The sequence below is a fragment of the Arachis stenosperma genome, chromosome 8, assembly GCF_014773155.1.
Source record: "Arachis stenosperma cultivar V10309 chromosome 8, arast.V10309.gnm1.PFL2, whole genome shotgun sequence".
In the NCBI taxonomy this organism is placed as follows: domain Eukaryota; kingdom Viridiplantae; phylum Streptophyta; class Magnoliopsida; order Fabales; family Fabaceae; genus Arachis; species Arachis stenosperma.
Window position 1 is genome coordinate 19,158,626 of NC_080384.1, and position 16,454 is coordinate 19,175,079.

At 40.3% G+C, this 16,454-nt stretch overlaps 2 protein-coding genes across 2 annotated transcripts; both read right to left on the reverse strand.

Annotated features, from left to right (window-relative positions):
- Window positions 1-11,208: 11,208 nt before the first annotated feature.
- Window positions 11,209-14,070, reverse strand: LOC130945522 (uncharacterized). Its single transcript, XM_057874228.1, has one exon. It carries the CDS (start codon window positions 14,068-14,070, stop codon window positions 11,209-11,211), a length of 2,862 nt encoding a protein of 953 aa, XP_057730211.1.
- An 888-nt stretch (window positions 14,071-14,958) lies between these two features.
- LOC130945523 (uncharacterized) lies at window positions 14,959-16,296 on the reverse strand. The gene has a single exon (XM_057874229.1). The coding sequence runs from the start codon at window positions 16,294-16,296 to the stop codon at window positions 14,959-14,961; it is 1,338 nt and encodes a 445-aa protein (XP_057730212.1).
- Between the last annotated feature and the right edge of the window lie 158 nt (window positions 16,297-16,454).

Below are 16,454 nucleotides of genomic sequence, written 5' to 3' on the forward strand. Positions count from 1 at the left end.
AATCCATCACCTCTCTTAAATGAAAAATGCTTTAATCACAAAAGAACAAGAAGTACAGGATTTTGAATTCATCTTTGAAACTAGTTGAATTAACTTGATGTGGTGACAATACTTTTTGTTTTCTGAATGAATGCTTGAACAGTGCATATGTCTTTTGAATTTGTTGTTTTAAGAATGTTAAAATTGTTAGCTCTTGAAAGAATGATGGAAAAGGAGAACTGTTATTGAGGATCTGAAAAATCATCAAGTTGATTCTTGAAGCAAGAAAAAGCAGTGAATACAAAATTCAAAAAAAAATATATATATATATAAAATAATAAATAAATAATAAAGTTGTGATCCAAGGCAAAAAGAGTGTGCTTAAGAACCCTGGACACCTCTAATTAGGGACTCTAGCAAAGCTGAGTCACAATCTGAAAAGGTTCACCCAAGTATGTGTCTGTGGCATGTATGTATCCGGTGGTAATACTGGAAGACAGAGTGCTTTGGGCCACAGCCAAGACTCATAAAGTAGCTATGTTCAAGAATCATCATACTTAACTAGGAGAATCAATAACACTATCTGAGTTCTGAGTTCCTATGGATGCCAATCATTCTAAACTTCAAAGGATAAAGTGAGATGCCAAAACTGTTCAGAAGCAAAAAGCTACTAGTCTTGCTCATCTAATTGGAGCTAAGTTTCTTTGATATTTTGGAGTATATAGTATATTATCTTCTTTTTATTCTATTTTTATTTTCAGTTGCTTAGGGACAAGCAACAATTTAAGTTTGGTGTTGTGATGAGCGGATAATTTATACGCTTTTTGGCATTGTTTTTAGTATGTTTTTAGTATATTTTAGTTAGTTTTTATTATATTTTTATTAGTTTTTAGTTAAAATTCACTTTTTTGGACTTTACTATGAGTTTGTATGTTTTTCTGTGATTTCAGGTATTTTCTGGCTGAAATTGAGGGTCTTGAGCAAAAATCTGATTCAGAGGCTGAAAAGGACTGTAGATGCTGTTGGATTCTGACCTCCCTGCACTCGAAGTGGATTTTCTGGAGCTACAGAAGCCCAATTGGTGCGCTCTCAACGGCGTTGGAAAGTAGACATCCGGGGCTTTCCAGCAATATATAATAGTCCATACTTTGCCCGATATTTGATGGCCTATACCGGCGTTGTAAATCAGCATTAGAATTCCCAGCGTTTAACGCCGGAACTGGCATAAAAATTGGAGTTAAACGCCCAAACTGGCATAAAAGCTGGTGTTTAACTCCAGAAAAAGTCTCTATACATGAAAGCTTCAATGCTCAGCCCAAGCACACACTAAGTAGACCCCGGAAGTGGATTTTTACGTCATTTACTCATTTATGTATACCCTAGGTTACTAGTTCACTATTAATAGGATCTTTTGACATTGTATCTACACCTCATGACACTTTACACGTTTCTCATTGTATCTTCTACAGCATGAGTCTCTAAACCCCATGGTTGGGGGTGAAGAGCTCTGTTGTGTCTTGATGGATTAATGCAATTAATATTGTTTTTCATTCAATCACGCTTGCTTCTATTCTAAGATATCACTTGTTCCTAAACCTGATGAATGTGATGATCTGTGACACTCATCATCATTCTCACCTATGAACGTGTGCCTGACAACCACCTCCGTTCTACCTTAGATTGAGTAGATATCTCTTGGATTCCTTAATCAGAATCTTCGTGGTATAAGCTAGAATTGATGGCGGCATTCAAGAGAATCCGGAAGGTCTAAACCTTGTCTGTGGTATTCTGAGTAGGATTCAAGGATTGAATGACTGTGATGAGTTTCAAACTCCTGAAGGCTGGGCGTTAGTGACAGACGCAAAAGAATCACTGGATTCTATTCCAACCTGATTGAGAACCGACAGATGATTAGCCATGATGTGACAGATCACGTTAAACATTTTCACTGAGAGGATGGGAGGTAGCCATTGACAACGGTGAAACCCTACATACAGCTTGCCATGGAAGGAGTCTTGCGTGCATGAAGAAGAAGACAGTAGGAAAGTAGAGATTCAGAAGATAGAGCATCTCCAAAACCTCAACCTGTTCTCCATTACTGCAAAACAAGTATTTATTTCATGTTCTTTTACTTTTTACAATCAAACCTGATAATTATTGATATCCTGACTAAGAGTTACAAGATAACCATAGCTTGCTTCAAGCCGACAATCTCCGTGGGATCGACCCTTACTCACGTAAGGTATTACTTGGACGATCCAATGCACTTGCTGGTTAGTTGTGCGGGATTGCAAAAGTGTGATTGCAATTTCGTGCACCAGTCTTCCTCTATTGGCATTGATTCAGCTGGTCCTGGTGATTGCTTGCTTCTTTTACCAGCTTTCCAAACTTGTAGGGCAACTTTTTCTCCAAACATATCTCCCATCAACAATTGTTGCCCGTCCTCCCTTTTCCTTTTCAATTTCAGCTCTTTCTCCATTCCTTGTACAAGTTCTATTTCATATTCTATAACCACTACTAATGCTTTGCTATTGTTGGGCTCTAATCTTTCATCTTTATTGCATGTTTAAGTAATAAATACCCCATCGGCTGTTGTATATATCTGCTTGTTATCCTATTCTAACTCTTTTTTTACCCCAGTGGTCTCCTCTTGCACTCATATGATCCCTTTTATTAGTATGTTGGGCTTCAATGGCATTATTTTTTCTTGTAACTCCTTTCATTCTCTCCTTTGCCATGTTGTTATTGAACCTTTTAAGTAGTTGTCGAATAGTGAAATTATTATCTTCTTCTTGTGGCCAAATTCTAAAATGATGAATATTGTCATTGAGCCTTTGGCAGAAGTCAGCCCACGTACCTTTAACTGCAATTTTCTCTCTTAACACACTTGGCCCACCCGTTTCTTTGCCTTTCTCACAGATCCTTTTGCTGCCCTTAATATCTTTATTCCCCTTTTCACATTCTCTAGCATCTCTGTCCACTTCTTCTGATTTAATTTCTCTGACAAGCAGATATTCTAGGATATTCTTCCCCTTTTCCACATATCTATGATCTTCTTTGCCAGATCTTCTAGGAGCTTCGTCTATACTGTCCTCTTTTATTCCCCATTCTTTTTTCTATGCACTACCAACTTTACTCCCTGCTATTTCTTGTGTTGACTCACCTCCCTTCCTCCAATCATGTTCTTCATGCGCCACCTCTCTCTGGTTCTACCCTGAGCTACTCTCTTCTCTGCTTACCCTGTACTCTTTGCAATTCAACGCTCTTGCTTGTGGCACTCTCAAACTAGTCGAATACCTTGGTTTCTCTAGGTTCTAGATTGACATTGCTGTTTGTTTTTTGTACTCCTTTTTGTTATGACCGATAATACCATAATTCAGACAATAGCTCTCCAAGATTCTTTCATACTTAAATTGTATCCATGTATTTGGATGGCTAAAGGCAAATGTCGATGCAACATTCAGGAAAAAAAAAGGGGTTCTGGTGCAATATATGTGGTAGTCAGGGATAACAGAGGAAGAATTGTGTGAGGCTTCACAGAAAAAATTCAAGCAAATTCAAGCATGAAAATAGAAGCAACAACAATTAGACAAGTAATAGTCATAGTTAATAATCTCCAGATGGGAAAGACTCTAATAGAATCTGATAATTTAAAACTCATGCAAGCAATTAAATCCAAGGGTTCAATAAGAAAAATTTCAGCAATTCTTCAAGACATTGATATGCTAATGGAGCAATTACCAGAAAAGGGGTTAACTTGGACTCCCATAAATGGGAATCTCCTCGCTTATGAAGCAGCCAAGGCAACAGAAGTAAGGACATTGCATCATAACTGGAGCACTCAACCACCTGCAGACATCCACAAAATCATCAAAAGTGAAATGCAATTTGATTAAAGTTTGAAGATCAACAAAGAATTAAGTTTTAATAAAAGAGGAACAAAGTGCTATACAATTAAGGACCAAAATGGATTAAGAAGAATCAGAATCCTATACATCATTGTGAGAAACGGGAAGCGGTTTTGACATCACTACATTCCGCCACTTCTTTTGTCGACAACGTCAAAATTTGCTAATGCGGTACGTTAAGTAATATTACAATACACACCTACTAATAATTAATGTTCTGAAAATCGAACCAAACCGACCAGTTCAATTGGATTAATCGGAAATCGATTCTCTGATCGATTCGGTTGATGTAGCGAACCAGTTTGCTAAAAATGCTGAAAAAACCGGCCGAACCAACAGTTAATTGGTGAACTGTCAGAATCGGCCGAAATTTTAGAAGGTTAACCGATTCATATTTAAAAAAAAAAACTCCTCCTTTCCCAAAACGGGCTTGTTTCAGTTTTGGGGGAAAAAAGAAAGAAACGCTCCCAAATCCCAATCCCCCTCTCGCAGGCGCTCTTTTTCACAAGCAAAAGTAATTACCCTAAATTGTAGTAGTATTAATGTCTGATGCAATTTTCAAAACTAAATTGTAGCTTTCTAAGAAGCTATTTAGGAGCTTATAGAGAAGTTAAAAAAACAACTTCTCTCATAATGCTACTACTTTTTATCATATTTCTATAAAATAAGTACTTTTAAAACTAAAAACTCAAACACAAAATAACTTATTTATAAGCTACTTTTAATATAGTCATTTATTGTTTAAGTTATTTTTTAAAAAGTAGCTTAATTAAGTTGTTTAGCCAAATTGGGCTAACTCTGAATACCCCTCTCTCTCTCTCTCTCTCTCTCTCTCTCTCTCTCTCTCTCTCTCTCTCTCTCTCTCTCTCTCTCTCTCTCTCTCTCTCTCTCTCTCTCTCTCTCTCTCTCTCTCTCTCTCTCTCTCTCTCTCTCTCTCTCTCTCTCTCTCTCTCTCTCTCTCTCTGACTTCGTGCCCAATCAGCAGCTGTAGCCAGTGCCTAGCCTTGTGGTCGCGGAACTCTTCTCCTCAAGCATGTTGCCGTCGATAGTGATAGACAGAAGGTCAGATCGAAGCTTGTGGCTGTCTTCTCTACGTTAACGTCGTCTCCTCTTCAAGCCCAATCAGTTTGATTCCTCCCTTGTTGGTCAGTTTGCTCGATCCTCGTCTCTGTCTAACCTTTCCTTCCTCGCTGTCAGCTTTGTTTCTCTCTTGCGGGTTTCGTTCCTTTCTCGCCCTCTGTTTCGTTTCTCTGTTGCCGTATGTTTGGTTCATCCTTCGCTGCCGATAAGCTCATGCTTGTTCATTTTTTTTTATTTTTATGATTTTAAATTTCTATTTTTTATGATTCTAAACCTGAAATATTTTAATAATGAGTTTTTGATTATTTTGTTATGTTTTTTTTATTTAATTTTATATGAAACTAGAATAAATTTTGCTGATTGATTTCATATCATTTTTGTTGATGCTATTCTGTTTGTTAAATGACTGTGTTGATGGTGGTATTTTGTTAAACTTTTTGGAATCATTTTTTGATGGTTAATTTTTTTGCTGGAGTTAATTTTTTTATTGTGGTGTTATAGATTTTGCTGAGTTAATTTATTTAAAACTATTTTTGATTGTGTTGTTGGTTGTACGATGAAGATGGAACAACTTAAAATAAATTTTTAATAATTTTATTTTATATTTAGCTAAATCGATTGAATTCTAGTTAAATTTTGGTTGAACTATTGAACTATTAAATCAGTTATTTTATTAGTTTACTGATCGATTTGGTTCTTGTAACTTTGCTAATAATTCTAATTGGTGGTTAATATGATAAGTTTATGAAATTAAATCAAATTAATTTTAAATTGAAAGATTCTAATACTTTAAGATCTCCTTTAATTAAATTTTAATTTAATCTAATTTAATAAATTTATTATATTAATAATCTATTATAATTTTTAAATATATATCGTAATGTCACGTTAAAAATTTTTTGACCCTGTTATTAAAAAAAAATAAAAGAACTTATATGATTAACAAATGATCTTTTAAAAACTAATTTTACCATTTAAAACAAAGGTTTTAAGCGTTTAAAACCTTGCATTTGTTTGTTTGTTTGAAGATTTCTTCGTGGGTGAGACAATGAGGGTCACTCATGAAAACTTAGGGCCCCGCAATGGAAACATTGGAATGTGTTGGTACTTGATAGCCTACCAGCCAATGACATGATATTATGTGCCACCAAAATTTGGGGCCCATTATTTTGCCAACCATACATTTCATGCAGCATATATCATCGTCATTCAGGTGGAAGAGCTGTTTCGGATTAATTTTATTTTGAGTCCATATAAGATACGAGTTAAACCTTAAGGTACTCCTTAAGATTAGTTGATTGCATAAAAAGGTTTTCTAAAATTTTAATTGTATTATAAAAATCTTTTGAGATTGAAAATTTTGTATTATGTTGGTGCTTACTTTTTTTTGGGATGAATTATTCCTCATATCATAAATGACGTAACACATTTTTTTTATACTGAACTTAGATAAAACGAGATTATTACAGATTTAGCGAGTAAATTTTCGTAGTGATTTTTAAGATTTATGTGACTATTCAATTTAGTTCTCAAAATTTTAATTTTATTATAGTAATTTCTTAGATTGAGTTTTGAATATTATAATAATTTCTGAGCATTTTTTCAGTAATGACTTAACTATTTCAGTACTGATATGATTATTTTGTGCCACGCTGAAATGTGCGACGACTAATTTAGATAGTGAAATTGTAAATTAAACTCAATTTGATTCCTGCCTCTCTATTTAACCCTAATATTCTTTAGTCTCTCCCAAATCTTGTGAACCTTACCTTCTGCTTCTTTCTCCTTTTCATCTGATTCTTCTTCTTTTTCCATTAGACTTCTTCTTTCTTGTTATCTCTCTTTGAAGCAAGCAGCAATGGTGCTTCCATCCACATTTCAGGAACAACTCCACCATTCTTATTTGAAACTTCGAATATTTTTTATGCATCCAAAAAAACTCAATGTAATCAAGCTCTTGTTTATTACAGGCGGAGAAAGAGTTGCAAGCAAATAAGTCTCACATTTTGGCTTTCAAGCTCGCCAACTCCAGAGTCACCAAGTAGAAATGCTTCCTTCTTGATCACAAAATTGCTTCTCAGAACTTCAGTCTCTTCTCTCACTTCTTAAATCCACAATTTTGAAGTCAAATACGATTTCTTCTCCTAACTTTTTAAATTAATGCCACCTCTCTTAATTATTCTTCTGAAATTAGAATTGGAATTGATTTTTTTGGTATTTTAGGTTTATTTAAAATGAGGTGAATGAGTTTGAGGAGTTATGTGAAAAGAAAGATAAGTTTTAGACAAAATTAAGATGGTGGAAATGAAATAATTCAAATAGATTGTAAACGAATTTGTGGTAAAATATCGAAGGGAGGTTCATGGTTTAAGTAATAAAGTAAATGAGGTAACATTGACACCACAAATTAGAACTTCCACGATCAAATTGCATAATTTTATGAAAACCTTAAGAACTATTATAGGAATTTACTCTAGTTTTAATACTATATATTTGATGAAATGACATTATTTAATGTTAATGAATCATAAATAGTGATTTGAAACTAAATATAATATTTATCATTCAAATATTTAATTTTAATTTTAATTTATTTTAAATTTTATATAATGTGACAAAATTTAATTAGTTCTACACCAATGTAAAATCATCTTTATAAAGTATGACTAGTCTCATTTATCAATTATTTATAATACAAGTTGATTCGTCCGAACACTGGGAGGCCGAGCTTAAGCACTTCCGAACAAGTCGTCAGCCGTGAGGAAGAGCTTTACGTCGGCCAATATCAAACACCGCGGCGGGAATACCTGCAAAAGATACTCCGACGCTCAAGTTAGTGACAGTCTCAGGAAAGAGAGAGAGAGAATAATTAAGTGAGATAGGTGAACTTAGAGTAAAAAGTAAGAGACTGAGAGTGGTTAAGTGAGTGTGAAAACTGATGATTGAACCTGATCTCAGCTGAGACTATAAGTCCGGATTTATAGAGATTGTTTTACCGTTTTCATATGGATAAGTCCTAGATTATAGGTTGGTTATGATATTCTGTTTTGGTGCTGTAAACCAGTTGAGCACGTTTCTTATTCTCAGTTGGGAAATGCTGCTTCGGTTCCTGATCATGGGCCGAGATTTTCGGATGCACGTGCCGCTTTATGCGATTGGGCGCGGTCGAGCTTATCTGCTCCTGTTCCGAGTTTGCTTGATGTAACACCAGCTTGTGCCGTGTATTTCGGGTGGTTGATACGGGTGCCGAGCTCATTGGCTCTCGTGCCGAGCTTTCTGGTGCAACCGAGGATAAGGGTGACGTATCATAGCCCCCAAGCTTGCCTTGATGTGGACAGGACTAAGGCGAGCTTTTAGATAAGGAGTGTCGTAATCCTCGGTTGCCGAAATTGTTTGTCGTGTATGGCCCTTGTAGCCCCCGAGTTCGGTTTAGTCCTGCTGAGCATGCAGAACGTTTTTAGTGGCTTCATTTTGCGCGCCAAGGTGACATGATTGATGTGAAAACCGCTCCGCTTCTCTAGGCACCCCTGTCCATTGGATTCTGTAGTGGTTTTAATGCATCTCTTTGTTGCTGTTCTGGAGTAAATGCATAGGGTTTATTAACCGTTTCTTTTGTGGGATAGTACATTACTTTGTGTTTTCTTTTTATTTCCAACTGCTGTATTCCTGGATAGGGGTTTTGTCTTCTCCTTGTCTGAGAAATGAGCAAGCAAGGTCAGTGTTAATCCCTCTCTTGTCCTCATCTACTTGCCTTTTTCTTTTCTTGCCTTCTATGGAGAACTGTAATGTGAGTGGTTTATATGACTGGGTTGACGTTAAGGTAAGAGAACGCAAGTCTCTATTTGATGACGAAGAGTCTGTGAAGCTCTTAGGATCGGGTGTTTGGGTTAGACCTGGTAGTAATATTAGGATTGAGTTGCTGCCTTGTGGAGAGGATGACCGTGTGTGTGACCAGTTGAATGATTGGTCCTATTTTTATATGTACAGTTGTCTTTTCACAGAATTGGGGGTGAGGCTCCCTTTCACCGATTTTGAGTGTGGTGTGCTATACTGGTTGAACTGCGCCCCGACCCAATTGCACCCCAATTCATGGGGCTTTGTTCGAGCTTTTGAGGTTTTGATGGAACTTTTAGAGTGTCCGCCGTCCCTTAGGTTGTTTTTCTCTTTATTCCAGGCGAAGGGGGTAAACAGGGGTTTGTGGGTAAATCTCAGTAGTTATCCTCGTAGGGCAGTGTTTGGATTGTATAAGTCTTCGTTTAAGGATTTCAAGTCAATGTTCGTTAAGGTTAGGAGCGTCCCGGAGGAGTTTCCCTTCTATTTGAACGAGCATCTGGTTGAAAGATTTCCTTTGTTTTGGTGTGCTGAGCCCTACCAAGCCCTGGATGTAGATGATAGGTTACTTGATGATGATATTGTCATGGATTTCCTGTTTAAGTCTTTGGGTCCGAAGGGTTTGTTGTCGGTTTCCGAGATGTTGAAATGGGATTCGGATAGGCAGGCAGTTTATGATCATATAGGTAATTTGTGTTTTAATGTGTTTGTTTTGTGTTTCTATCTTTCTTTGTTTTTCCTGATTTGGTTGCTTGCTGTTTTGCAGCTGAGAGAGCTCCTGCAATCACTACTGCCGGGTTGAAATCCTTCTTTAATCAGCGTAAAAAGAGTGAGAAAGAAGTTTCCTCTAATGTGGGGAAGGGTGTTGCTGCTGGGGTAGCCCAGTATGGTCCTGGGCCGAGGTCGAAGCGGAAGAGGGGACAAGGTAAAGGTAGCCTTGCTGAGGTGCTGGATGGTAAGGGGGAGTCATCACAAATATTGCAGATGGTGGAGTCTGCCTATGAATCGCAGAAGAAGCTCCATGGGTATGATGAGGACGAGCATGGCAGATCTCTTTGGGCGAAGCTATATCCTTTTGGTGTCATGGCTGACGAGCTCTGCTGTTTTTCTGATGACATGAATAGAATCGATGATGTTGGTCGAGCAGGTGTTAGTCATTTTTTGCAGGTATAGGTTACTTTGTTGCTCTTATTTTTGAATTCTGGTTTGGCGTTTATTTATTTGCTTTCTGTTTTCGTAGGTGATTGGCGCTCGCCTTGTTGCTGTTGGTCGATCTCAGGAACTTGCTTTGGAACGGGAGAAAAAGGAGGTTACCCGTGTTGAAGAGTTATCTGGAATTATCCAGGAAAGGGATGAGAAAATTGTCGAGCTGTCTTCCTCCATGGAGAAGAGAGAGCTCGAATTTGCTGAGAAGCAAAAGCTGCACGAGGCCTCTATGAAGAACATGAAGTCTGAGGTCGATCAGTTATCTGCTCGGATCAAGGAGTTACAAGGCGGGGTTTATGAGGCCTTTGCCCAAGGTTTCGATCGCGCTGTTTCTCAAGTCAAGGTGTTGTACCCTGATGCTGACCCTTCAAAGCTCGATGTTATGAAGGTTGTTGTTGATGGTGAACTTGTGGAGGATGAGGGTGCTGTTGGGAGCGAGAGTGAGGGATCCAGCATAGGTGATAAGATAGAATAGTTAGTATTTGTATTGTTAATGCTTGTTGTACCTTCGGATCTTTTATTTTGGACTTTTTACTTAAATGTTTGACAGTTATGTTTTGTGTTCCGAGTATATAGCTCGGTTTGAAACGAATAGCTTTGACTAATGTGATACGTATTGACCGTAGTGGTGTGCCGTTATGAGAAAAACGACTATTTGATTGTTTGAAGTCGTTCTTTGTTTGGATTAGGATAATAGAGGTTTTAATGTACTGCTGTGATTATCCTTAAGATTCGCTTGAAATGTCATGTTTGTTGCGTATTCAAGTGTTATTTATCGGACTGTGCGCGTTGTTCTCCGAGTATGAAGCTCGGATTAGCACTTAGTGTTCATTTGCTATAGAATTGTGGGAATTGTCAGTATGTCGTTGTCCGAGCAATATGCTCGGTATGCGCATGATTGAATTCCGAGTATGAAGCTCGGAATAGTGTGTTTGTTAGAAACATTTTGACTTGTTTTTGTGATGGGCATTTCCGAGAATTAAGCTCGGCTAGTGATGGCAAGGTTCCGAGGATTATGCTCGGATTCTTTGAAATGTGCGTTTTAACTGTTCAGAATATGAACCGTTGCTCAATAGTTCGTACGAGTACAATGGTTTGTTGCGTCCGGCCTCGTTAAAACCCTCTCCGAGTAAAACCCATGTATTTTGGGAAAAAACCTTTGGAGGGGAAAAAGAGTACCATCATTCGCAAATTGTATGTTACATCATGACTGATATTTTCTTAAGGAGGAGATGTTCCATGTTCCTGGAAGTTGATCTCCTTGAAGAGTTTCGAGCTTGTAAGCCCCTTTTCCGAGATTATGAAATATTCGGAAAGGTCCTTCCCAGTTTGCCGCCAACTTGCCATGTGCCGGAGGTTTCCGGGCTTCTTCTGTGCGTCTGAGTACGAGGTCTCCATTGTTGAAAGTCCTGTGAACTACCTTTCTCTTGTGTCTTTGCTCTAGGTATTGTTTTCTGGCTCGTTGCTTTATGGCGGAAATATCTCTTTCTTCTTCTACAAGGTCCAACTCGGCTGTCCGAGCTTGTAGGTTATTTGTTTCATCATAGAGCTCGGTCCTTAATGTTGGGACGCTGACCTCTACTGGGATAAGTGCTTCTGCGCCATATACCAGTTTGAAAGGAGTCTCTCCTGTGGCAGATTGAATGGTGGTATTGTAACTCCATAGAATTTCTGGAATGAGGTCGGCCCATTCTCCCTTAGCGTCGCCGAGCTTTTTCTTTAACCCCTGCAAGATAATTCTGTTAGCCGATTCAACTTGTCCGTTAGTTTGCGGGTGCTCTACTGAGCTGAAATGATGTTTGATGTTAAAGTTTGTTAGAAAGGTGGCGAGCTTATGATCTGTAAATTGTCTCCCGTTATCCGAGATTATCTCTCTTGGGATACCGTATCTGCATATGATATTTTTCCATAGAAAAGATCGCACTTTTTCTGCCGTTATGTGTGCTAGTGGTTGTGCCTCTATCCACTTAGAAAAATAATCAATTGAAACCAAAAGGAACTTTACCTGGCCTGGCGCTTTCGGGAAAGGTCCGAGGATATCTAATCCCCACCTATCGAAAGGCCAGCTTACCTCTATGGTATGGAGTTCTTCGGCCGGGGTCTCTGAGAGTGTGGCGTGTTTTTGACAATTATTACACGTTTTGACTTTTGAGATGCAATCTCGCTTTATCGTCGGCCAATAATATCCTGTTCGCAGGATCTTTGCTGCTAATGCTCGGCCGCCAATATGGTTGCCGCAGACTCCTTTGTGTGTTTCGGCCATGACCTCCTCGGCCTCCTCGTTGCTAATGCACTTGAGTAGTGGTTGTGAATGCCCTCGTCTGTACAAAGTGTTTCCTAGCACTGTATAATAGCTTGCTCTTCGTCGGAAGAGTGGCAAGTTCGGCTCGTCATTTGGTATAGTGCCTGTGTTAATGTAATTGAAAAAAGGTGTTCGCCAATCTGGGACCTGTGTAATACTCAGAATTGTATCCTGCTCAAAACTCGATTTGTCAAGCGTTAGCTGGGACAGTGCCGACGTGTTTCCGGCTTGCCGAGTTGTGGCTAGTTTAGATAACACGTCGGCCCTGGTATTGTGTTCTCGGTTTACATGAATAATATCGAATTCTTTAAATTTTGAAATTAGATCCTTTGTTATGAGCCAATATTTCTCTAACAAAGGATCTTTTACCTGAAATTCGCCCTTTATTTGATGTACCACTAACGAGGAGTCGCAGTAGACTGTTATTCGAGGTATTTGTAGTTGAAGGGCGAGCTTTAGTCCAGCGAGTAGGGCCTCATATTCTGATTGATTGTTGCTTGCGTTGAAGCGGAACTGTAGTGACTGCTCGGCCACCACTTTGTCTCCTTCTTTGAGTAGTATCCCAGCTCCACTGCCTTCCTTGTTGGATGCTCCATCTACATGTATGGTCCAACTGACTTCTGTATTATGCGTGTCATCGGTCATCTCTGATATAAAGTCGGCTAGCACCTGTGACTTCAGTGTCTTCCTTGATTCGTACTGGATGTCGAACTCGGAGAGCTCGACCGACCATTTTATTAATCTGCCGGCGAGCTCGGGTCTGGTTAGTATCTGCCTTAATGGTTGGTCCGTTCGTACATTGATTGTGTGGCTCTGGAAATAGTGCCGCAGTCTTTTTGCTGTTGTAATTAGTGCCAGTGCCAATTGCTCTATCTTCGGGTACCTTGTTTCTGTTGGTTGCAGTACCCTACTGATGAAATACACTGGGTTTTGCTTTTTTCCTGTTTCTGTTACCAAAACCGAGCTTATAGCATGGTTAGATACTGATAAGTATAAATATAATGGGTTACCTGTCTCGGGTTTCTGGAGGATTGGTGGTGATGTCAGGTGTTGTTTAAGTTCGGTGAAGGCATTTTCACATTCGTCTGTCCAGTTGGACTTCTTGCCTTTAGAGAATGTCTGAAAAAAGTGATAAGATCGATTTGCCACTGCAGGTAGGAAACGTGACAGGGCAGCTATTCGTCCTGCAAGTTGCTGGACTTCCTTTACTGTTCTTGGGCTTGTCATGTTTAGCACGGCCTTGCACTTTTCTGGGTTGGCCTCGATGCCTCGAGATGTTAACATGAATCCCAGGAACTTCCCTCCTTGTACTCCGAACGCGCATTTGTCTGGATTGAGTCTCATGTTATATGCTCGGATTTGTCTGAAGATTTCTACTAAGTCGTCACAGTGCGACCCCTGCATTGGTGTTTTTGCTACCATATCATCTACGTAGACTTCCATGTTGCGGCCTATCTGTTGTTGGAATACCTTGTCCATTAACCTTTGATACGTTGCACCTGCATTCTTTAGGCCAAAGGGCATTACCTTGTAACAAAAATTCCCATGTTCTGTTATAAAAGCTGTTTTGCTTTGGTCTTCTGGGTGCATTAGGATCTGGTTATAGCCAGAATATGCATCCATGAAACTCAAAGCTTTAAAACCAGAGGCGTTATCAACTAATTTATCAATGCAAGGCAGTGGGTATGCATCTTTAGGACAGGCTTTATTTAAATTTGTAAAGTCGACGCACATGCGCCATTTACCTGAACTCTTCCTTACCATTACCACGTTGGATAGTCATGTGGTGAAGCGAATCTCTCTTATGAAACCTGCATTGAGGAGCTTTTGAGTTTCTTCAAGTGCTGCTTGTCTTTTCTCCTCTCCAAGGTTCCTCTTCTTCTGTGCGATTGGTCGGACTGTTTTGTCGATTGCTAGTTTGTGGCAGATAACCTCTGGGTTTATTCCGGGCATGTCCTTCGGCGTCCATGCGAAAAGGTCGGCGTTTTGACGCAGTGTGTGAATGAGTCTTGCTCGTTCTGCCCCTTCTAACGCTTCTCCAACATATGTGCATTGCTTCTCGTCTGCTGTTAGTGTTACTTGTTGAAGGTTGTCCATTGGCCGAGGTCTTTCGCCGAGGTCTTCCCTAGGGTCTAGGTCGGCTAGTGTTGCCGAGCTGGCAGACGTGTGAATTGCTTGAACTTGGGGCCGAGCTTCCTGCTTTGTTTGTACTGGTTTCAGACCGGCGTTATAGCATTGCCGAGCTTCTTGATGGTCGGCATACACCGTAGCGATCTTGTTTTCCTGCACTGGAAACTTGACACACAGATGTAATGTGGACACCACTGCCCTGAATGTGTTCAGTGCGGGTCTTCCGAGTATAATATTATAAGGGCTGTAACAGTTTACTATTAGATATTGAATATCAATTGACTTTGCCATAGGGATCTCTCGCATTGTGGTCTTTAGCCATATGTGTCCCATAATGGGGACTCTCTCTCTCCGGAGAACCCAATTAGCTCTCCAGAGGAGGGTTGTATCAATTTTTCTGATAATTTCATTTTAGTAAACGTTGAGTAAAATAAAACGTCAGCACTACTACCTGGATCTAACAATGTTTTTCTTACCGACAGATCTCCAACCTGGATTGAGATTACCACGGGGTCGTCGAGGTTAGGGCTTGCCGATTTGAAGTCTGTTTGGTTGAAGGATATTGTGACGTCTGGTCCTTTGTCCTTCTTTGGTTGTATGGTTCCTTCGATTGCCAGCATTGCTCTGTAGCTCCGCTTCCTGGCTGAGCTTGTTTCTCCTCCGCCTGCGAATCCTCCCGATATGTGGTTGATGACTCTCTTGGCGGATCAGGAGTGATCCTCTCTTTTTGTCGTCAGCCGGTGCTTGCTTATGCTCTGCCCTGTCCGAGTTTCCTCCTCTGCCTTTCCGGGTCTCGATGTACTTGTCCAGGAGACCCTGGCGTACTAGTCTTTCCAGGAGGTCCTTCGCGACGATGCAGTCATCTGTGGTGTGACCGAACTTTCGGTGGAAGGCGCAATGTTTTGTCTTGTCCACAAATCGTTGATCATGATAGTTCCCTGCTCGGGCTGGTGGTTTTATGATTTTGGCGTTGAGGATTTCTCTGATGATGTTTTCTCTTCTGGTGTTGAATCTGGTGTATGTGTTGTACTTTGATGCTGGCTTAGGAGGTTTCTTTGTGTCCCTGTTGCCTGGAGATCTGAAGGTCCTTTCCTCATCTCTCCGGTGTGGTTGTTTGTCTGATTTCTGGGCTTCTCGGAGTTCTTCAATCTCCATTTGTCCAGCCGCTCTTTCTCGGAATTCCTCTAGGGTTTTTGGTTTTGTTATGGCAATGGTCTCCCGAAATTTGCCGGGCCTAAGGCCGGCCTTGAGGGCGTGCAAGTGGACGGCCGGGTCTAGATCCTGGATCTCCATAGTTGCGTCTGCGAATCTAGTCATGTAATCCTTCAGGCTCTCATGCTGGCCTTGTTTGATGGTGCCGAGATAGTCCGAGCCATGTACGTAATATCTCGATGCAGCAAAATAGTCAATAAATGATCTGGCGAGGTCTTCGAAGGAGGAAATCGATCCTTCAGGAAGTTTGGAGAACCAGAGTAATGCAGCGCCGTCGAGGTAGGTAGGGAATGCTCGGCAAAGGACGGGCTCGTTCTTAGGGCCGTTGAAGAACATCATCGATTGGAATTTCTTCACATGAGCTCTGGGGTCGCCGAATCCCTTGTATGGCTCCAGCGCAGTGGGCAGTGTAAAGTTCTTCGGCATCTGGTAATTCGTGATCTCCTCGGAGAAAGGGTTGTCTAATGTGAGCTTCTCCTTTGGCGGGGTGACGTTTAAAGGGTCCGCCGCACTATGAGCCGAGCCTTTGGAGTTCTCTCCATTGTTTGGCGTTGAGAGCTCGGCTATCCTCCGTACCTCCGTCTGAAGCTCAGCGATCTGGGCCAGGAGGTCATCCTGTGATAGTTGTGGATTTTCCTTGTCAGCCATGTCCGAGGACCGGGAATCCTGCAAAATAAAGTAGAAGACTTGACAAAAGAAAAAATAGGGTTAGATGTACTCCGGGCCCCACGGTGGGCGCCAAGTGATTCGTCCGAACACTGGGAGGCCGAGCTTAAGCACTTCCGAACAAGTCGTCAGCCGTGAGG

Coding starts and splice junctions, on each gene's coding strand:
- LOC130945522 (XM_057874228.1), bottom strand. CDS start 14,070: ATGGTAAGGAAGAGTTCAGGTAAATGGCGCATGTGCGTCGACTTTACA.
- LOC130945523 (XM_057874229.1), bottom strand. CDS start 16,296: ATGGCTGACAAGGAAAATCCACAACTATCACAGGATGACCTCCTGGCC.